The 24,542-nt window shown below is 39.8% G+C and overlaps 1 protein-coding gene and 1 pseudogene across 1 annotated transcript; both read right to left on the bottom strand.

Moving 5' to 3' along the window:
* Positions 1-898: 898 nt before the first annotated feature.
* On the bottom strand, positions 899-6,643 carry LOC115805256 (class I histocompatibility antigen, F10 alpha chain-like). The gene is made up of 6 exons (XM_030765793.1): positions 6,457-6,643; positions 5,787-6,104; positions 5,105-5,389; positions 4,509-4,619; positions 1,282-1,572; positions 899-912 (listed from the first exon to the last, which is right to left on the bottom strand). The coding sequence occupies exons 1-6, from the start codon at positions 6,641-6,643 to the stop codon at positions 899-901; spliced, it is 1,206 nt and encodes a 401-aa protein (XP_030621653.1).
* A 9,279-nt stretch (positions 6,644-15,922) lies between these two features.
* Positions 15,923-17,969, bottom strand: LOC115805246 (DLA class I histocompatibility antigen, A9/A9 alpha chain-like; annotated as a pseudogene).
* Between the last annotated feature and the right edge of the window lie 6,573 nt (positions 17,970-24,542).

Below are 24,542 nucleotides of genomic sequence, written 5' to 3'. Positions count from 1 at the left end.
TTTATACCGAAGACTAAAGCATTCATTTGACATTAAAAAGAGAAACCCTATCCTCTCATTACAGAGCAAGTTTTCATTGGGTCAAAAATGATGATTGTGTGGGTTTCTACTGATTCTAAGAGACATACAAAAAGACATTTTTATATATATTTATGTCGTCATCTAAGTTTAGACAGATAGAGATAAAATTATATATGAACCCTTTATTGATACTGAACAATCGACATAATTAGACATGAAATTACACAACATCAAAAAAAACAAAAAACAACTGGACTGGAAGATCCACGAAAACACCTGAAGTTGATGAATCCTAATGAAAACAATGTGTACCAACAGATGTCATAATACATTTTGGCAGGGCTATTCTGAAGATATGGAATATGGAGTAGAGTCAATTTTCTCTGTGTCTGGAGAAAGAGAGAAAGTATTTAGTATGGTTGTGTGATAAATGGGTTTCATTCTTGTCAACAATTTGATTTTTGGGTAGTATGATAACTGAATTATAGTTGAAAAAAAAAGATGTCTTAATATTATGTGCTGAACAATTTTAGCTTCACGAAAACTTAACAGACATACTTTTAGTCAAGGCATATCCACTCTGAGACAATGGTTTGGAGCCTAAAGTGCAAAAGAAGGCAATGAGCCATGATGTAATTAATAATCTGGTGTGAAAATCTTAAAACAGAAATCTATCACTTAATTGACTGAATGAATTGATTTCTGCATTTGAGCCAATCTAGTAATAACGTTTCCTCAACTGTTTTTGTGACTCTCTTAATCTCAATCTCACCTGATTTGCTGTGCCTCTTCTCCTCCATGTGACAAGGCTGGTGGTATATGCCATAGGTAACACACACACCACCAACACAGAGGAAACCACAGTCATAGTGAATGTTCATGGGTCATAATCTGTTGTGACAAATAAATGTGTTCATTACGCTGTTAATATTAAAAGTTCCAGAATATGATCAGAACCAAGAACAATTATGTTTGAGTTTGAGTCTCAGTACATGTTCTGAGGTTAACTGGTTTTAACTGGTGTATATATATCAAATGCCTTTTGGTTACTGTAAAATCTTAATACTAAAAATTGCTCATTATAAATTGTTAATAAAAATAATTATGCATAATTCTATGTAATTCTATACAACATTATTATCAGTTTGAATTATAATAATATGGAACAGCACATTCAAACCTGAAAGTAGTGTGCTGAAATAAAATCTTTACTAGCACAGAGATGTGCCTCATATATTTAACCAAACTGATATACAGTACCAATATGTATGTCTAACTTGTTGTCCAGGCTGAGGTGAGTGGCAGTGCAGGTATATTTGTGTCTCTCTCTTAGTTCGTCTTCACTGATCTTCAGACACTCCCTCACTTGGTAGGTTCCATCAGCATTAGGCAATAGCATCCCTTCACTGATCTGGCCTTCAAACAAGGGTTGGCCATCTGTGAGCAGGGTCAAGTTGATGTGACGTGGGTAAAAACCAGTGGCCAGACAGGTCACCTGAATCCCTCCAGAATCTCTGAGAGCCTTTTGGAGGATACTGACTGGAAGCTTCACTGTAGCAGAAGAAATGGAAACATTACAAAAGATGTTTAAACCTTATTACTAAAAATCTACCGTACTGAATATTAAGTGTTGGATTAACATTATCATTGTTTTGATTAATTGAAGGAAAGGGTGAGGGATTGTTGATCACTTTATTAGTTAAGTGAGGATTGTTGATTAAAAATTGATCTTGTTGTGAAAAATTAGATCTGCACATACTTATGTAAACTTTATTGCTTGTTTTAATGCCAAAGAATGTCTTGACAAATTTAAATTTTTCTTTCAATTTTAAATTTACAGTACTAAATTAAGACGCTTGACCTAAAAATAAACCTGTATTACTTTCCTGTTCGCTTGAATTCATGTCTGAATATTTTTTTTTTCTTTATTAAGAGTGTAATGTATCTAGTGTTGCATAAAGCTATGACTGGCTCTCAGGTTTTTTCTCTTACCTTCCCTAATCACATGCCTTCTCTCTTTATGATAGTATTTCTTCAAGGCTTTAGTGCAAATAGATTCATATATATCTGTTAATTTAATTGCATAACTGTTATTGTACCTCTCTGTTTTACCTCTAACCAGTGAAGTGATTTCAGACAGCACTGGATGCCTATTGGCGTTATGACCTTCATTTTAGTTCTCTTTCATGTTATCAGCTATATTGATTCAGTGAATAACCAGCTAACTTTTACAATGTCAGTCACAGTTCATTACACGGTGTTACGCATAACTGGTGTTGGGTCCTATTAAATACAAAGAGTGGAAAAAGGCATCATGGTGACATAAGGTGAGTAAGCTGAGGACCTTAATGGAAAACAGAGAGGGTTAATTAAAACATGCATGCTGCAGGGCAACTGTTGATCCCAGGTTGCGTGTTCTATTAGGGGTCACATTAGCTCACACCAATCTAATGAGCTAATCTGTCAGGAAGCATCAAGGCGGAGGACACAAGTGCGGGCAAAACAGAGGTTTTAATAAATCAAATAAACAAAAGGAGCTTTACACAGACGGGGTAACAGGGGACCAGAGAGGAGTCCACACAGGTAACAGAGAGCTCAGAAACACGGAACAATTCCAAAACACACAGACGACCGGCTCAGTAGACACAGGAAGGTGTAGACTTCGCACTGACTTATCCGACGGAGGGGTTTAAATAGGGAGATGTGTAATGGGAAACTAAAGTGAGGGCAGGTGTGCGGGATGAGAGTGATCAGGCCGGTGATTAGTAGACCAGCGACGCTGGGCGCGGAATGGCTGAGACTGGCGAGGGAGGAGGCCAGGTCGTTACATAATCGTTCACACTAACCTTTGGAAGCTGGAAAGGTGTTGTTTTTCAGTGCATAAACCCCCCCCCCCCCCCAAGAAAAAAAAAAAAACAGAATTATATCCTGTGACCTGACAGTGATATCACTGAGAGCTTTCTTTTTCTCTTTAGGTACAGACAAAAATCTGCGGATATTACATTTCAAAGCTAGAACTGCTCAAACAAGAGAGTGATTGAACGTGAAATTTCAAGCAGAATTTAGGGAGGCTTTTGCAAAAGCTTTTGGTAAAATGTTCTTACATGTTAGTGAAATCTTACCTGATGTAAATTAAAATGGTCGCTATCATTTTGGGTCTTAGAGGCAAAGTTACTGTGGATACAAAGTAAACTACTTGCATTTCAAGGTGAGACAGGTAGAGCTGGAACATCTCAATTCAAGATGTTTAAGTTCAGTCTCTGTCACTGAACCATCTTTATTTTCAAAAAAAAAAATACAGACAGACAGACGCACACACAAATACACACACACACACACACACACACGCACACACACACACATTGATTGTGCCGCCAGCGGAATTATTTTCTGTCGGTAGAATCATAGTATCCTACTTGTACATCATCAAATATCTGTACTGAGCTGAATTCAGGAAATTGTGTCTCTCCCAATATATATATGTGTTAAACAAGTACAATGGATGAGCACCTGTGGGTAGAGGAAAAAGGAAAAAAAGTCCCATATGTTTGTGTGTGTTTTTGTATGTATGTATTTGTGTGAGTGTGCATTTGTGTTCATGCAAAAATATCTATGACTGAATATACTATTTTTGAACAGTTTATATTTAATGAAATCTAAATTTAGTTCACAAACAAGTGCAGTTGTTATTCCATGTAACCAAATGAATTTGTGTGTGTATGTGTTTATATAAAATATACATGATTGAATATTTTGCCTCTGGACAGCTTATATTTCATAAAGTGCACATTCGAAAGCTTATCAAGGTTTTTGCTTGAGCCATTTGAGCAGAATTACATTCAAATTGTCTTAACCCCCCCACCCGAGAGTTAACCCACTGAATCTGAATTTAGAATGGAACAACTAAGGAAAAAACTGGCAGATTATGAACACTGAAGAATTCAAGTTAATTCTGTTATGATTCATGACATAATTCAATATGCCTTGTTGGGATCTATTAAAGCATTCTCAGGTTATTTGGAGTCTGTGGAGCACTCATTGTCCTCTGTACCTGAAAAGAGAGTAAGGGTATGTAAGTGTATGCTTGTTCTTAAGCACACAAGAGTCACCACAGCTATCAAAGAGAATTTTAATCCATGTGAGAGTAGCACACTGATTAATGACACAATGGTGATTTATGTCAGGAACTTAAAATGACCTTTAAACAAACTGCACAACTTTTCATTTTATTTTACTAAAACTTCACATACTCACTTGCAGTAGCGATGTATCTATTTTGGGTCAGTTCTGTGTGACCTGGAATGCAAAAAACTCAGGCAAATCAAGAGAAGACAGCTGACAATGATATACTCAGTATTTACAGAATTGAACAATATTTAAAAGAGTGCATTATATTTGACATATAAAGGGACACAACAAGAAAAATATCTGTCTTGAATTGATCCGTATTAGCTTTAGTAAACTCTGTCTCACTGCTCTTATTATACCTGCACATTTCTTCCATACAATGCAGCCAGCAATGGGTATCATCACCAACACAAATAAGGCCACCAGTACAAAGAGTACTATGGGTAGGATGGATGGACCTGGATCATAATCTGTCATAACAATGAAACAGAGAGATTCATCTGATGAAAATAGAGTTGATTATGCTACATGGTTGTCTTAATATAATTAACAATTAACATGACTCCCATTAATCATAATTACCAACACTCATAACCCATACTGATGGCAGATATTGACATTAGTTGTGAAAAGTGATGTTCCTTTTCCCAGTGGTTCTCAACTTCAGTCCTGAGGTTCCCCTGTCCTGCACGTCTTTGTTTTAATGCCTCTGAGCTCAGGACTGACAAACCGGACTCCGCTGATCAATTAATCATCACGTTTTTGATGAGCTCAATTAACTGTGATAATGAGGAGTTAAAACACAGATGTGCAGGACTCTCATGACTGGGGTTGAGAACCACTGCCTTATCCTGAACGATTACAGCACACTGTTCTGAACTGATAACTCTGAAGGCATGACAAGTGTCGTATGTAACAAAAACAAAACAAACAAAAAGTAAGTACGTTACATTACCAATACTGATGTCCAACTTGTTGTCCAGACTGAGGTGGGTGACTATGCAGGTGTAGTTACATTTTACTTCCCCTGCACTGACCTCCAGACTTTTCCTCATCTGGTAGGTTCCATCAGTATTTGGTAGCAGTAACCCTCCAGTAAGCTGGTCTTCAGGTACTGGCTGACCATCTCTAAGCAGAGTCAGGTTAATGTGGCGGGGGTAAAAACCAGTAGCCAGACATGTCACTTGAGTCCTTGTAGAGTGTGTGAGTGTCTTCTTGAGAAGCCTGACTCTGGGTTTCACTGTGATGGACGAAGTAGAGACAAGCCAAAATTTCTTGTACTCTTGAGAATCCTTACAAGTCCAGGACAACAATCACACATCTGTTATAGTGATGGTGCCCAAAAACATGTGTGGATCAAAATATACTAGAAGGTTAATAGGCTAACACTCTATAGTAGATATGCTGCTACTTTGGTAAACTGATCTGCAGGGCTAAAGAAATTAGTCATACTCATACCTGTGTAGTCAAAACCATGGTATAATTATAAACTGCACACCCAAAGCAAAACTAGAGATTTAAACCATCTAGAGTCTAGATTCTAGACCATAATAAGATAAACCCAACTTTTAAACCAACCCATGCAGCCCATTGCAATAAATGTAACTGTAAAATTAATGAAAAAGACTTGGTCTTACCTTTTCTCAGCAAATATCTTTTCTCTCTCTGAAAGTACCTCCTTAAGCTTTTGATACATATAGGATGATAAATATTTTCCAACACCGCTTTGGCACCACTTTCAGTGTAAATACGCCAGTCGATTATCGAATCCATGCTCCACACTAAAGTCTTCTTTTGTGAGTTGAAGTTCATTTCCTGCAGGTCTCTTGCAAAGCCACTGTAATAATCTAATAACTTAACCTGTCCTGGGACATCACCATCCAACAGCTCGCACCCAGTGATCCTCTGAAATACATCAATCTCTTCAGATGGTGAGGGTGGTGGGTGGGGGATAACAGAAAGATTACATCATAAAAATAGTTCCAATGATAGTCGAAGACCAGATCAGTGAGGTTGCATTTAGATTGCTAACTCATATGATTTGCAGATAGAAAGTCATAAAGGAATTTGTTTGCTGATAATGAGCAGATTCCTTTAAACGATACACTAAGGACTACAGGATCTTAAACATGAAGGGAAATCAATCTCATGTACAACTGACTTGCAACTCTGTAATGAGTGATTTCTAGCTGATTCACTGGGTGATCTACACTCCAATTACAACAACAGAATAGAGCGTTCATCACATAACATGATTAATCAATAGTTCTTTACCATAAAATGACCGCAAAGAACAGAGAAACTTACCATTTGTGGAGTTAAACTGTTTTTTTAGGCGTGTGGTTGTATATTTTATGTCCTCAAACATACTTCCAAACACAACAGCAGCATCTTTCTGTTCACTATCATAGTCTTCTGAATTGGTGTGCGGGCGGCGGCAGACATATCTTCTGTCAGCTGAATCATAGTATCCCAGTTGCACATCATCCAACATCACTACAGCACTAATTTCAGGGAATGGTGTTTTGCCTGCTATATATGTGGCAAAGGCAAGCAAAGAGTGTGAACCTGTAAGTATGACAGAAGGTAAATTGTGATTTTTTCCCCTTTGCTGAAAATCCAGTTTAGTCTAATATGAAACACAGCTTAATTTAGCTTAAAACTTTTTTTGGATAGTTTTATAACTAATAACTAAGTTGTATTGAAAAGTTTGGGCAGAATATTTGATGAAAGAGAAAGAGGCGATTTTGGCAGAAGTCACACGACAGTCCATATACGTGTAGCTTAACACAGATTTGACTCTGTATTTCAGAAATGGCATGTTATACTCGTCTTGTTATTCTAACAGTTGAAACATTTTATTCTCTTTGATTAATTTAGTGTTGTGATCTGTAACATAGAGTAAAATACAGTGGAAAAAAAAAAGAAAAACAGTTGAATTCATCCAGAGCAAGCATTACTTGTTCTCTAAAAGTTTTTGAGGTTGGCTAGACTATATCCAGTTCTAAAAGTCATAAGAAGAGTGTACTAAAAGAACTGTGTGAAAAGAGACGTTTACCTGCATTGACAGTTGATGAAAATGTCAGAAAACATATGAGAATATTCATTCTCTTCATTGCACAGAAGAAACTTCTTCACTAAGCTTAATTCAGAATGATTCAAGACTTTCCGTGGTGCTGTACTTGCTGTTGTGGAAAGTCCTTCTAAACTCCTCAACAATGTTTGGTCACAAGGTTCTCAGATTACACCACTGACCATATTCGAGTTTCATATGCAACCGCCCACCCTCCATTCCATCAAAGCACAATTGTTGACCTTTTCTTCCTTTTTCCCTGTGGGCCTGTCGTATATTGACATGGCAAACACATGCTGCAGTATTGCAGACTTATTATTATTATTATTATTATTATTATTATTATTATTATTATTATTACAGTTGTTGTTGTCATTGTTGTGAGCATAAAGAAATTGGACATACAGAGACGCTAGAGGGTTTACAAAATAACATACTATATAAAGATCTGAAAGGAAGTACAGAGGTTGATAGTTTTCATAGCTTTACTGTTGGTGGGGTTCACAATAGATTTAATATGCTGCTTGACTTCTTCAAATGTTATTTCTAGAGGTTCTTGGTTACTAAACCTACATCTATGCGTATGAAATTTGGCAAGCAAAAGGACAAGGTTGATGAAATAATATTCATTGGACTGATCATAGTTGCAGAGGCCAAATAGTATATTTTTATATAACAAGAAAAGATCATTACACAGATGATGTTTTATAAATCTTTACACTTCTTTCCAAAATATGAGTAAAACATGAACTACGCTGATTTCTTTACTTTACTTTATGAACAATCCGTCTCAATATCAGCCTTCAACTTCTTTGGGTCGGCTCCAGATAATTAATATTAATTAATTAATTTGAACAATACCCCCCCCCCCCCCCCCCGTTCTTATAAGAAGATATAGGTAAGAAAAAGGGACGATCTAGACATTTTTCTAGTTAACAGCAACAACAAAGAATTCCAGTGTGGGATGGTGCAGGAATCTGTAATAATTTTTTGTGGAAAAGAGATCCTTTTTTTTTTCGTTTGTTGGTGGTAGAAGGGAAAGATATAAAGCATATTTTCCCTACATGTGAGCAAGCAGGAAGAGCTTTGGATGTAAAAGGCAGTATTATTCTGTTAACACAGCTATGACCTTTCCTCAGGAACATGCAACTATTTGATGTGTGATATTTATATTGGCAGTAAGTGCTGATAAGGGAGAGTGCTTGGTCCCTCTTTGGCCTGAAATCTAAGGGTCTTGGTGTGAAAGCTGATATAGCTTGAGCGTATAAGATTGAAAAGTAAAACTCACTGAGCTGAAATGAAGAATTTACTACACAGTGACAGACAGCAAAGCTGAAAAAATCATACACCATAAAACATGTTACACTGAAAGCTTTAAGGTCAGAATTATGATTTATGTTATAATTCAGCATTACTAGCTTTGGTCTATTAAAGTGTAACAGGTTGTGTCTTTCTGTGGACTTTTGGTGGATGTGTCCCCTTATGTCTATGGTGTAGGAAGGAAGGCATGGCCACACAGGACTCGCTCTTACTCTGGTTCTCTCTTTACTGGTACGAAAATCAGCAACACACACTGACGACAGTGTGTTATGGAACTGTAAACATTCAGATCTCCAGCTTAGAGGTATTTTTCTTTTGCTTACGGTGCGTGAAGGTACTTACGGTGCATGAAGAGGGAAACTATCTGTACAGTTGCCCAATTAAACCACTAGGTGGTTCTAAAATCATACCTATGTATTACAAGCATATCAGTTTTGTGGTAATTCACAATAGGGGTCATTTCTAACTGTTACAAAAGCATTTGAGGTCATTGTTCGGGAAGGGATTTATAATCTTCATCTGAAGTCTGCCAATGACACATTTTCCCCAGCACGTAGGAGACTGCGAATATGAGTGTGGCAGACTGTACATGTAAATTAGCAGAACTGCACTTTTAAAAGGAAGGTTCTAGGCTTGCAGCACAGAGATTATTAACACAAAGATGTGTAATGACAGGAGCATAACGTGCACTTTAAACACAATGTAGAACTATTTTGGAAGCATTCAATTCAGCTAAAACTTACTTATGCTGCATTCACTTGCAGTAGCAGCATATTCTCCTCGAGTAAACTGTTTGAGCCCTGGAACATTACGGTTGAAATAAATCAACACATTACACTGTATTTACAAATTTTGACAATATTTCTCAGGGTACATTACACCTGGAATAAAATATTATATTAAGAAATTATCCATCTGGTAGTGATTATCCATCCATCCATCCATTTTCTCCCGCTTATCCGGGACCGGGTCGCGGTGGCAGCAGGCTGAGGAGGGTCGCCCAGACATCCCTTTCCCCGGCTACATCCACCAGCTCCTCCTGGGGGATCCCAAGGCGTTCCCAGGCCAGCCGAGATATATATTTCTCCCAACGTGTCCTGGGTCTTCCCCGGGGTCTCCTCCCAGTTGGTCGCGCCCGGAACACCTCCATAGGGAGGTGCCCAGGAGGCATCCTGACGAGATGCCCGAACCACCTCAACTGACTCCTTTCAATGCGGAGGAGCAGCGGCTCTACTCCAAGCTCCTCCCGGGTGTCCGAGCTCCTCACCCTATCCCTAAGGGTGCGCCCAGCCACCCTGCGGAGGAAGCTCATTTCCGCCGCTTGTATCCGCGATCTCATTCTTTCGGTCACTACCCAGAGTTCGTGACCATAGGTGAGGGTTGGAACAAAGATCGACTGGTAAATTGAGAGCCTTGCCTTCTGACTCAGCTCCTTCTTCACCACGACGGTCCGGTACAACGACCGCATGACTGCCGCCGCCGCCCCGATCCGCCTGTCGATCTCCCGCTCCATTTTACCCTCACTCGTGAACAAGACCCCAAGATACTTGAACTCCTCCACCTGAGGCAGGAACTCAGTCCCAACTCGGAGGGGACAAGCCACCTTTTTCCGGCATAGGACCAAGGCCTCGGACTTGGAGGTGCTGATCCTCATCCCGACCGCTTCACACTCGGCTGCAAACCGCCCCAATGTGTGCTGGAGGTCACAGTTTGATGAGGCCAACAGAACCACATCATCTGCAAAAAGCAGAGACGCAATCCTAAGGCCACCGTACTGGACACCCTCCTCACCCCGACTGCGCCTTGAGATCCTTTCCATGAAAATTAAGAACAAGATCGGAGACAAGGTACAGCCCTGGCGGAGTCCAACACTCACTGGGAATGAGCTTGACTTTGTGCCGAGAATACGGACACAGCTCTCACTGCGGCTGTACAGGGACCGAATGGCTCGCAGCAGCGAACCTGGCACCCCATACTCCCGCAGTACCCCCCACAGGACACCCCGGGGGACACGATCGTAAGCCTTCTCCAGGTCCACAAAACACATGTAGACTGGATTGGCAAATTCCCATGATCCCTCCAGTATCCGTGCGAGGGTGAACAGCTGGTCCGTTGTTCCACGGCCAGGACGGAATCCACATTGTTCCTCCTGTATCCGAGGTTCGACAATCGGCCACAGTCTCCTTTCCAATACCCTAGAGTAGGCTTTCCCAGGGAGGCTGAGTAGTGTGATACCCCGATAGTTGGAGCACACTCTCCGGTCCCCTTTTTTAAAAATGGGGACCACCACCCCCGTCTGCCACTCCACAGGCACTGTCCCTGACTCCCACGCGACGTTGAAGAGGCGTGTCAGCCATGACAGCCCAACAACATCCAAAGCCTTCAGCATTTCAGGGCGGATCTCATCCACCCCTGGCGCCTTGCCACTGTGGAGTTTTCTAACTGCCTCAGTGACCTCTGCCAGAGAGATGGGTGACGACCCTCCTGAATCTTCTGGCCCTGCCTCCTCTATGGAGGGCGTGTCAGTCGGATTTAGGAGCTCCTCAAAGTGTTCCTTCCACCGTCCGACCACATCCTCAGTTGAGGTCAGGACCTCCCCGTCCCTGCTGAGAACAGCCTGGACGAGGCCCTGCCTGCCCTTCCTGAGTCGCCTGACGGTTTGCCAGAACTTCTTTGAGGCCAACCGAAAGTCCTTTTCCATGGCCTCCCCAAACTCGTCCCATACCCGAGTTTTTGCTTCCATGACAGCCGTCGCTGCTGCCCTTTTGGCGTGCCGGTACCTCTCAGCCAATTCCGGAGTCCCCCGTGCTAGCCAAGCCCGGAAGGCCTCCTTCTTCAGCCTGACGGCTTCCCTCACCGGTGGCGTCCACCACCGGGTCCTTGGGTTGCCGCCACGACAGGCACCAACGACCGTCTGGCCACAGCTCAAAGCTGCCGCTTCAACAATGGAGGCTCTGAACAGGGTCCATTCAGACTCCATGTCCCCAGCCTCCCTCGGGATCAGGGAGAAGCTCCGCCGGAGGTGTGAGTTGAAGATCTTCCGTACAGGGTCCTCAGCTAGCCGTTCCCAGTTCACCCTCACTATGCGCTTGGGTTTACCAGGTCTGTCTGGCAGCCTCCCCCGCCATCTGATCCAACTCACCACCAGGTGGTGATCAGTTGACAACTCTGCCCCTCTCTTCACCCGAGTGTCCAGCACATACGGCCGCAGGTCTGATGAGACAACTACAAAGTCGATCATCGACCGTTGGCCTAAGGAGCTCTGGTACCAGGTACACTTATGAGCTACCTTATGCTCGAACATGGTGTTCGTTATGGACAATCCATGACTCGCACAGAAGTCCAATAACAAAGCACCACTCGGGTTCAGATCAGGTAGGCCGTTCCTCCCAATCACTCCCCTCCAAGTCTCTCCATCATTGCCAACGTGAGCATTGAAGTCTCCCAGTAGAACTACAGAGTCCCCAGATGGTGTCTTCACTAGGACACTTTCCAGTGTATCTAGGAAGGCTGGGTACTCTGAGCTGCCGTTCGGCGCGTACGCCGTCACGACAGTCAGAGATTTCCCCCCTGCAACCCGAAGGCGCAGTGAGGCAACCCTTTCGTTCACCGGGACAAACTCCACCACGGCGGCGCTCAGTCGGGGGCTAACAAGTAACCCCACACCTGCCCGCCGCCTCTCGTCCCAGGCAACTCCAGAGAAGGACAGAGTCCAGCCCCCATCCAGGAGTTTGGTTCCAGAGCCAAGACTGTGCGTAGAAGTGAGCCCAACTATATCTAGTTGGTATCGCTCCACCTCCCGCACAAGTTCCGGCTCCTTCCCCCCCAGAGAGGTGACATTCCACGTACCAAAAGCCAGTTTCTGCACCGTAAGTCCAGTCCGCTGGGGCCCTCGCCCCATCCTGCCACCCGTGTGGCATCGCACCCGGCCCCTATCTCTCCCCTCGCAGGTGGTGGGCCCACGAGAGTGGTAGTGATTAGTGATTTTTTATTAATTTGGTTAATCTCTCTCTCACTGTTGTTATTGTACTTGCACATTTCTTCCATATGATGCAGCCATTGATAGGTGCCATCACCAACACAAACAAGACCACCAGTATAGAGATCACTAGGGGTAGAGTAGGTGGATCTGAACTGTTGAAATGAACTTCCATCACAGTTATGCCACTGAAAGCATCCAACAACATCATTTGTCCTGATTCACTACCATCCTGCAACTCACATCCGAAGATTCCTTGATGAGCATAAACTCCTGTAAACAATAAGGACAGAAAAGTGAACGAATAAACAATGAAGCAATTCCTCAGGGAGTGTGGCAAGTAATATGTGACAAGTCTGCAAGTCTGTTTAATACCAGTCTTGCCTATGATGGTCTTCAATCTGTAACACTGGACTTGCCCTCAGTTAGGATTGCTAATTGAATATGACACAGAAATGAACTGATTAATGAAATAGCTCACTCAAAAATTATTTATATCAAAGATATATTGAGAACAATTGAGTGCTTTTAACATGAGCCAACATAGCATACGTATGACTTCAGAAAGGGACATGACAGCAAAAAACCTGATAGGGTGTAGAAAAAACCACTGAAAGAATTGAACTCCAGGTTGACTCCATATGAACTGGGCAACAAGCATCACAAAAGTCCCCTTGATAAGGTATAACTGTGTTGCAAGTTTGCGTTGCTCTCACCATCTGTGTAGTTGAGTTGATGCCTTAGATATATTAGAACTTTTACATCACTATGCATATTTCCAATTACAAGACCAGCATCTTTCTGCTGTGTATCATAGTATTCAGTATTGTAAAAACTTTTCCTCTGTTGAGTCATAGTATACATCATCCAGCATCACCACTGCACCAAACTTAGGAAACTGTGCATCCCCCCTGATGTTTGTCACAAACGCAAGCAAGGAGTGAGGATCTGTGAGTATAAAAGAATTTATTTAGACTTTCAAGTCAACTGCTTTGAGAACAAGACTTCTTTTGCAGTCAACTGAGTGCATTAACAAATGCAGGAAATTTATTGGATTGATACACTGTATGCATTTGTTTGTGTGTGAGAGAGAAAGAGCAAGATGATGAAATAAATTAAAATTCCATGACCCACAGAAGTATAGTTTAGTAGCATAAAAAATGCAGAAGATCTAAACTAGTATGCATTGATGTGAAATAGCAATTCAGTGGGATTTTTTTTTTCTTGACATAGTGCCAGTTATGGAATATTAACACACACGGAACCTATACACAGTATGTAAAATCGTCCACCAGATGGCAGACGTGTTACAGGAACGATAAGGACAAAGTGTGCAGCGTTTACTAACTGAATTGCTGAGTCATTCTCAAATTACCAAACGGGTATTTATGATGCTTATTAATTATGGGTACATAACAGGTTTACACAAGTAAAATTACTCACTCTTAAACATAAGGTAAAGGGACATCAATATGTCGTAAATATCTAACAACGGCTGCACTTCTTGCTGCGAATAACAAACTATATTTATATGTTAGTAAAGAGAGGCGGAATAGAGAGCTTACTGCTTGGCATTCAACGCACACAGGAAAGGGAACAGGAATAGGAATGGAACTTAATGCTCGAAAAGGAAACAGGACAATCGAACGCTACAGGAAACTGAACTAGTGCATTCAGCCCACTCCTACAAATATTTGTGCTCGCCCCATAATTTCGTATAGGCACTTAGGTCCTCTCTTAAAGGGATAGTCTCTGCCTCTAACGCCACTAGTATATAAACCAATGGATAAACCGATGGATCCGTTTAGTGACGATTACAAAAACGTCTCTGGACATTTTCAGTCTGTGTGTACCATAAAGTACTCGTTGATGCGTTGACAATTCTTCTTCAGCGGATGCTTCACTTAATCTCATACACTTCTCATAAATGAAAGTAAAAGGGTTTTGGATTCTATTTAATATCATAAGGGAGCAAAAAGGCTTCTGGATAATCTTGTGTGTTTCTCTTTAGACAGAGAAGAGTCAGGGACATTTGCAGATGCTACATCTTGAATCCTGTCTTGCTCTAATGAGAGTATATCTGTCAGTCGGTATAACTAAGGCAGGCATGCGAGGTATAGTAACAGTATGACCTGACTTCAAATCAGTGACATACTGATATTTATTTGTTATAATTATTGTGTATGTTCTTGACTTTACTCAGTATCTTACTCCAGTGTCATTTTTTTAACAGTTTTTATGTTAACATAGAATTAACATTAAACTAACAGGGAATAGCCCAGGCCTGTTAAGTGGGAAAAAGGTCCCCATAGGTACCAGGCAAAGCAGGGCACACGGTAGATATAAAAGTGACAAACCAAGATCTAACTCTAAATATTAACTTAACATCTAATCTGTGGGAAGGTAATTACTTTAACCACCATATGCAAGTTCTTTTAACCACCATATGCTTTGCTGTGAATTCCTGTATATCTAACTTTATAGAAAGTTGTATTTTAATTTTGCCATATCTTCTGATATTAAGGAGTGCACAAATGTCTGCAGATCAGTTGTATGACTGCCAAAGCAATGAACTGCTTCTGTGACCTCCCATTAACTTGAGGAATATAGAAAAGAACATGATAAGGGAGTGCTCTGGAGTATCCCCTCAGGGCCATTTGGGACCATCTCTCAATAAAAAAAACCTTACTCCAGGAAAGCTTGTGTGTCCCGTCTTCACTGTCCAAAGAACCAAGATTAATTAGAAACAACTCACCTCAATCTGTTAAACAAAAGTAAGCTCTGAATGAATCAAATACCTCAATAAATCACTTTACCGTGTGCTACCAAAGATCTTGTGTGATTTTGAGTTTATTTATGTATTTGTAAGAAATTGTTAACTTAAAGCCTATTTGGGGCTGGCTCTTGGCAACTCCTTTATAAAGAAAGTTGTGAAATCAAAAATTAAACTTTTACTAGATAAGATCTCAAACAACACACTCTGTGGGAGGACAAAGTGAAAATGAGCAGTGGAGTAGAAAGGGTTACAAAAACCATGAAAGTCAAGAACAAAGACACAATGCACTCTTATTTGCCTTTATCAAAGTTGGTTCAGGATTGAGCACAGAGCAAAAAATAAGCAAAGCTTAAACAAGGAGCACAACAAGATAAAGGAGTAATCAGTGACACAGGGCAAATCTTCTGGAGGAATCAGAGTATCTCCACAACAGCCTCTGGTGGGAATCATTCCAGTTACCTGAAGCTATGGCAATAATCAAGAAAAAAGTTTATATGACTGTGAAGGTTTTTTTATGTATAAAATAATAATATAAAAGCATAAATCAGTATTAGGGTGGTAAATGTGTTAGTGTTAGGGTTAAAATGTAAGAACATTAAAAAAAAATCTGTACTGTAGAGCAAGACTATTTTGAGGAACTGGAGTCTGTAGTAGTTCCTTCTGCACCTGAAAACAGAGAGACAACATTTAAAATGGTTAGCCTACACCATTTTTGTGTTTCACTTTTGTTAACAATTTTATTTCCATTGTTCTAAGGTAAAATAGTAAACAGATTATAAATACAAGTATCATTGATATTGTGTGCAGAACATAAAACTTAAATGTACTACACACAAATTTTAACTTTTCAAAAACTTCATACATATACTTGAAGTAACAGTATATCCATCTTGAAGCACTGCTTTGGATCCTGGAGTATAATGATAAAAGACAAGTACATAAAAATAAGATCCTAGTAGCACAAAGTATATTTGTCACAAAATTGCTAAAATAAAAGGCTATCTCTTATGTGACTGAATATTTTAATTTCGTCATTAGGACTACTGTGGACACAGGATGAAAACATCCTGGTCTGTCGTTTTGCAGCTTGCTTATTCTCCATCACACTAGTGTTGCTATACCTGCACATCTTTTGGGCCATATAATAAATCCAGCAACAGATATCACCGTCAATACAAGCATCACCGCAGCCACTACCAGGACCAAGGACATCACAGAGACATGGATGTATCTGGGTCATAATCTGTCATGGAAAATAACACGAGAAAATGTAAGAAAGCTGAAGAATCCCAAGCTGAGAAAATCAGTGTCCTCATCGCGGTTGTGTTGATGCTTATTATCACATAAAGATGCGTGACAAATACTAATATGTAATATCAGTACCCTAATGGACCTTCAATACCTACAATCATTATGTTATGAAAGAAAGAAGCAACAATGCTTGCAAGCAGCGATAGAACAACAACAACAACAAAAAGTGCATGACTCCAAATGAATTTTATTACCAATACTAATATCAAGCTTGTTGTCCAGACTTAGGTGAGTCACCGTGCAGGTATAGTTTCTTTTCACTCTCAGTTCCTCTGCACTGACTTCCACACTCTTCCTCATCTGGTAGGTGTCATCTCCATTAGTTAACAGGATTCCTCCAGTGATCTGGTCTTGAGACACAGGCTGACCATCTCTGAGCAGAGTCAGGTTGATGTGACGAGGGTAAAAACCAGTGGCCAGACAAGTCACCAGAATCCCTCCAGAGTCTGTAAGAGTCTTCTTGAGGAGCCTTAGTCTTGGTTTGACTGTGGAGGAAGAATAAACAAATTTTCTGTCACCATCTTTGGGCACCAGCTACAACTGGAGGAAAGGTTCCTTTGCATTCCAAATGTATTAATTCATGTGCTAAGACAGGACACTTAACTTATAACTTTCTGCTGCCCTGGACATCTAGTATGTCATATAACATATGTAAATAGCTCAAATGGCATGCATGTTGTAGCAGAATTATCTGAATATCACAGATGATATTTCTGATCTTATTTTAATTCTCTCTTCATAAGAATGTCAGACATTAATTAGACTAGATTAGATTTATGCTCAATTTTTTTTTTTTTTGGATCATATCCTGTTGTAGTCAACCCATAGTTCTGAGATAGCTATAGGGATATGTATTTGATATTACCTTTTCTCTGTACTCTGTTTTTTTCTTCTTGAAGGTACATCTTTAAGTATTCAATGCAGACAGGATGATAAATGTGTTTGTACCGCAATTTTCCAATGATTGGACTTATGCCATCCAACCCAAAGTGCTCCACTTTCATTTGTATGTTGCTCTGTTGGTAACTGAAGTGCAGTTCCCCTATATCTACACCATTGAATGCATCCCATGTCATCATGTCACCCGGAATGCCATTGTCCATTAACTCACACCCTGCAATTCTCTGATGAACGTGAATTTCTGAGAAAGACAAAGGGAGTACAAAAAAACCAAAATGATGAAATAATTAATGATGACATTTACAACGAACAGTGTGGAAAGTATTGGGACATGAGCTAGTGTCCAATTGTTTCTGTCAGATTCATCGATGCTCACGATGAATTCATGTTAGTTCTAAACAGTGTGTTGTTTCATGAGAATACCGCCCAATTGTCTTACACTTACCATCAGTAGAATTCATCTGTTGTTTTAGATATAATGTTCGAAATTGCACATTCTCACAAATATCCTGAAATACAATGGCAACCTTTTGTTCTTTTTCTGTTTGGTCCTCTGAATGGTGTAGCATATGACGAATATATCTTCTATTGGTTGAATCATAATATCCAACTTGCACATCATCCATCATAACCACAAGAGTAAACTCAGGGAACTGTGTCTCTCCTTCTATATATGTTGCAAATATGAACAAAGAGTGAGAACCTGTAAATAGAAAAGGAAATGATAAAAACTGACGCCCAAAACACAACAGCCTTGTGGAGAAACACAACATCAAAATGATTTCAGACAGAGCTACACACTTAAACTTTGTGATCTGGCACTTAAAAAGAGCAAAGTCATTGCTCCCAGCCCTGACTACCTGTTTGCATATTTTTGGTTTGTAGAAGCACTACAGAGTAACATACACGTTACACAGATGCATAAAACAAACTTAGACAAGCCTTTCTTTACTTCAGACACAATATCAGACAAGCCTTCCTACACATTTAGGGTTCTCTTTGCTTTTTTGTTTTTTACCACCAGCCATATATGTAATGTTTTGCAAAAATGTTAAGTTAGTTAAGTTCATTATACAGTTTGATGACATTTTGGAAAAAAGGTAAAAGACCACAGTTCAGTTGAGAGCTTTTTAAGTTATTATCATGGGAATAAAGGTATGCTTTCTATTTGTTCTGACCCAGATGTTTTCCCGTTTTTCACAGCACTCGAAGCAGAGACATTTGGACTCGCAGTGGCTCTAGCCCCCACCACATTCATCACACACACATGTGTTACTGCTCTGCGTTGTGTATCACACTGAGCTCGAACCGGCGACACTTGGGATGGGAGCAGGCGTGCTAGAAAGGAGGCTAAAACCCACGGGCGATAGCATCAGTCGCTAGTATGCCACTTAAGGTGTCGGGGGAGTGGGGAGTGGGGTATACTCACTGCGCAGCTCTCTACTCGCTGGCTACCATTACACACACACACACACACACACACACACACACATATTTCTAAACTGCACAAAGAACAGAGCAGAGCACAGTTGTCACTGTGATTGAACAAAATCAATTTAGTGCAGAAATATGCGGTTCAGATCATTTTGAGATATAAGACAATGTAAAAACAATGGATTGTGTGAAGACAGTTTATGTATACAATATAAATACAATGATAAATAAATTATAATTTAAAAAGTACATCATAAGAAAAAACTTGTTTCTCATTTCTTGTTACTATTGGCAATGTTTACCTTGAACAAAACATGAACTGTGTTAATTTTATATGTCAGTCATGTTTGTCATGATGAATGAAAATCTGTTAAAAGATTGTGTACCATTAAATATGTTTTTTTTCAGCTGACGCTTAGAAATGATATCATTAACTTCCAAACAATAAAATGACAGTTGCAGCAAAAAGGAAGCAAGTGACAGATAAAGAGCTAACCTTCAAATTTCAAGCGGAGCCAGTTCTCTGAATTTTTCAAATTGAGTAAATAGAGCAAAATCAAGGGAACTAAGTGAAGTCAGCCGAGAATTAAGCAAGTCTGCTCAATCCAATATACTTTTACAGGTCATGCAATTGCAGGTAATGCAAGTCAAAATTAAGCATCAAATCTCTTATCTAGAGACCAAATCAGGTGTCAAATCTATGGTGTCCAGTATGAGTCAAGTTTCAAGTCCTAATAAATATTTTATTAATCAAGTCTCTGCTCAGAGAAGGTGAGGCTTCAGTATGACACAAGCAACGGGGGAGCAGGGGATGGCTTTTGTGGCTCAAGGACTGAATGTCTTCTCAAAAGCCCCGAATCTGGCTTTTAAAATAACTTCAACTATGTGTCATTTCCCCCTCAGTCTCTCTGGCTGGACCGGCAGGTCATTTGAACAAATGATTTATTACTTGGGAAATAACAACATTTTTTTGGTCTGCCCTAACATCGACTTGGGGGGTTATTGTCTTGCGTTGTGTTTCATTCAGTTCGGTTGCTGCTGCCTAGCTAGTGAACATTAGCAGCGGTTAGCTTGCTAGCTAATGTTGTCTCATTTGACTGTGTCTGAGCATAGACATACACAGTGTATGCCGCATTGGAGCTTGTGAGATGCGTCTGTGCCACTGCCGTCTTGCACAGGTGCTCTGACTCGTTCAAATAGTAGAAAATGCCCGACTTTTGTGCAACTTTTGGATGTTCTAGTGGAAGAAATACCAAAACCAAGCAACAGGAAATAATATTTCACAGATGTGAAGTTATTTTGGAATATTTTACTGTTATAAACATGATGAATTTGATATGTGGCAAGTTATCCTTATTTTAAGATAACGTAAAGTTACTGTCATGATACTAAATTAACTCAGATTATGTCAAGTGAAAAAAAAGTTGAACATTTTATTAAAGCTATGTATTAGTAAAGTGGTGAAAATGATATTTATCAATCACCACCAGTCTTTTTTTGAGATTAGAGCTGAATATGTATTGTTCACCTATCATGTATAAACATGCAGCCCAAGTCTTTTGGTGCTTTTATTTTTAGTTGGACAGCACTGTAAGATTATCACAATCAGGGTTCTGAACCACCTAGATTTGGGCTAAGCCCCGAATGTTTACAAGAATAGGTTCCGCCCCTGGACACAAGCCAAGTTGTGCCGTGCCACGGCAACTCACGAAACTATTTTCTGGGCAAAACTATATTTATACTTTAGTGCTGTACTGATATTTAAAAATGTTTAATTTATTTTGGCAGTATTCAGAAAAGTTACTCTGTTAAGACTTTGTTTAATCGTCTTAAACAACTGTGTAGAAGGCTGAAAGTGACAGTAATTCAGTCTCATATATGCAAACCCATTGTTGCTAACTAGTTATTTGGGCTCCACCATCAACTCTCAGACTATAGCAACATAAATATATAGCTGGATTCCAAATTTGGTTATTTTTATTATGAATATATTGAATCCGTTTCCATGATTGTACTTATAGTGCGCAATAAAACGGTCTCTCATACGCATGACGCCATGAAACATATGCACTTTACAATTAGAGGAAAACTAATAATGCATTACTCCAAATTGCAATTCGAAGTCTTAAATCTAGGAAAAATACCATATTCAGTAAAAGCGATCACCTTACCTGCTTTTGTAATGTTTGAAAATGTGAGAAAATACGCAAGAAGGAGCAGTACTTTCATGTCGCTGAACAAAGTTTAACTTTCAAATTCAGTTTTGCAGAAGGAAGGTTCCTTAATGCAGATAATTTGGACTTGACACAATCAACTTACTTTACGGTTTAAGCATACAAACATTTACAGTTTGATGTTCTGAAACTGTACTCTGATAAGCGCGTCTTAAATACAACTGCGTAGAAGTGAAAGTGAAACCGATTACAGAATCTTGTCTTTTCCGCTTTAATTGCAGACACACGCAAAAACACAGCACGCCTGCAACAGTTATTGTCATATGCATTCAAGACACAGAGGGCATTTGAATACAATTAAATTGTTTTGCTAGAGCAAAGTCATTTACTGCAACAACATAAAAAGTGTAAAAGGGAAGTACAGTACAATAAGAAGAAGGGGGTGGGTTGTGGGTATCGCATGCTACACAAAAATATTAGAGCCACAATAAGTAGCAAACAAGAGAAATAAAGTGACAGCAATGGGTGAGCAGAGCAGGAGATGGGTGTCAGGCATCCCTAACAATGTACTGGGGCTTCTTCTGAGATCGTTTGGAAAAGATGTGCTGGAGTTGTGCAAGGTCGGTGTCATTTTAGATGCTGTTTGGACACCGGTTTAGATGAAACAATGGTGTTAAATTCCTCAACTGTAACGGCCATCTACGAGGCCGCGATCTCAATCTCACTCGTTCAACAACGAGGGACCAGGACACGCGAAGTTCTGCCCCCCCCCCCTTTTATTGAGTCTGACAACAGGACATACATACAACATAGTATGTCGTCGTCATAAAGCTAGGTAACAGGTAATCCTGCAGATCGTATACATATCGTGAGACGTAAGAAACGTAAGAAACAGATTCAGAAAGCTGTTGCATTGTGCTTCCCATGCTTGGCAGTCAGTTCTATGCAACCTTAAAAATGTTTGTCAATAATTATTTAGACTGGCTAAAAATGTCAAATTTATTATCCAGGACAAAGCTTGGAAACTTATAAGGGAAGAAATGCATAGGCATGGAGCTAATAACTTTTGATGAGAATCTGACAGAACTATATCTGTGACGCTTTGAAAAAGCCTATATACTGCTTATACTTTAATGGCAGTCTCCTTGTTTTTAATTTCAGGATTAACACACCCTCTGTGTGTCCAAAATGATCAAAAGGTCTATGTCACCTATGGCTACAAATATGAAAGTTTTTATGAATGTTACATAAATGTGCAAATTTTTCAGATGGACACAAATTTTAAGTGCCCCAGAATATAAATATTCAGAGTAAATATATTTGATATTTTGTCTTTTACAAAAAATCGAAACATTTAAGAATCTCATACAAGTTTAGCTTAGGCTACTATTTAAAAGTTAAATGTTGCAATGACTGCTCCAACATGGTCTCCTGAGAAATCGGAATACGCACACCGAGTGTTGATGCCCTGAAAATCGGTTCACATATACCGAATCCTGCTGGTTTTTAGAAACAAATGTCCACTGGAGGTGCTAAAAACCTTAACTTGGAAGGAAAAACAAAGTACAAACTGGATTCAAACATGTAACAGTCTGAGCAGGGGAGGGTGTCAGCTTATATCATTGAGCCACCACAGCACACTGTGTTCCTGTAGGTCCACGAGGTCCACATGCTGAAACCACCACATGCTGACCCCCCCCCCCCCCCCCCCCCCCCCCCCCTCAGAGTGTTGTAGTTTTGAATCCGTTTTGTACTTTTTTTTCTCCCAAGTTATTCATGCACACATATCAGGCACTGGTTTAATTGTTTAAGTAAAGTTGTTTTCTACCGACAATGGAGAGGCTGTACATGTGATGCTTGCCGTCAGTTTGCTCACAAGGAAAACAGTAGTATTTTGTTGCATTGAAGATCACTTCAAGAAAAGAACTATATAATCTTGGAGCAACACAATTTTACACATTTTCACAACACCACATAATCAACGAACACCACATTTTTAAATAAGTAATAAATGATGCATACAATCCCCCTGGTGTTTACAAACTAACAATTTCATTTTTTTTTCAGAAATCAGACACCTTACCTGTATTTACTGCTGTTTAAATTGTGATGAAATATGGAATGTGCACAATTTGTCCATGTGGCTTAACACAATACACAGTTAACTGGGGTTTGGACTAGTAAACATATCATAGTCTGTCCTATATCATTCAGAATGTAGCTAAGGGAGGTAAAGTTACTTTTTTACAGTCACAGAGTTGCAAAATAGGACAGTTTTCAGAGAACATACACCTCGTTTTAACTTTACCAATTACATTCGAGGAAAAACAGCATAATGTTTTTGAGTGGTAATGCTTATAATCATCTGCTTATCGTATTTGTGTGGGCCACCAAGAAAATCACCACAACCACAGCTATTTTCTGTAAAATCAGCATTTAATCAAACACTGTTCAGTGTATCAAAAAAGTCATGAGGGCTGAAGTGTGCCTACCACATGATCTTAGGCTGTCTCATGAAATGTGCAGGAGAAAATGGGTTTATAAAATGAAGGAAATGAACAAGAAGAGGAAGAGGAAAAACAAACAGAATGTTAAGTGGTTTTCAAGTCAACTTGGTGAGAGGTGGCGCTGAAACAAATAATGGGTTATTTCAATGGCTCATTCGTGGTAAGCTTGTTCCAGCAGAGAGTCAAAGCTTTTACCCCTGGTTTAATAATTACCGATGATAAAACTAAAAATCCAGTCACATAACTACGGATTATTACTACTGACACTTTTTCTTCACACTTCTCTGTGAACATTTGGTCTTTGACACATGAAAGGGAAAAAATCAAAGTAGAGTTACTTTTAGCTGCAGCATGAGAGTACTCATGGAAGTTGCAAGGCAGGAGATACCCCAATGCACCCACAAAGTCACAGGTTACTTAATCCTCTCTCTCTCTCTCTCTCTCTCTTACTCACACACACACGTGCATGCACGCACGCACACACCCACACACACACACACACACACAAGGTATCACAATACTTTACATGGTGTGCTCTTGTCTGACCATAGACTCTTATGCTTTGTTTGCATTTTCCACCTACATAATGGGAGAGTTTCCTGAGTTCATGGTGGTGGTGTTGGATGATATGCAGGTGAGATACTACTGAACTGATTCAGCTGAGAAAAGATTTATCAGTCACAGACACCAAAATAACGTTATTATTATTATTATTATTATTATTATTATTATTATTCTTATTATTATTACTACAGTTGTTGTCATTGTTGTGAGCATAAAGAAGTGGGACATACAGAGACACTAGAGGGTTTACAAAATAACATACTATATAAAGATCTGAAAGGAAGTACAGAGGTTGATAGTTTTCATAGCTTTACTGTTGGTGGGGTTCACAATAGATTTAATATGCTGCTTGACT

This window comes from Chanos chanos, chromosome 1, assembly GCF_902362185.1.
Source record: "Chanos chanos chromosome 1, fChaCha1.1, whole genome shotgun sequence".
NCBI lineage: Eukaryota > Metazoa > Chordata > Actinopteri > Gonorynchiformes > Chanidae > Chanos > Chanos chanos.
Note: the sequence above shows the minus strand (reverse complement) of the source record. Positions and strands in the feature narration are given on the sequence as shown.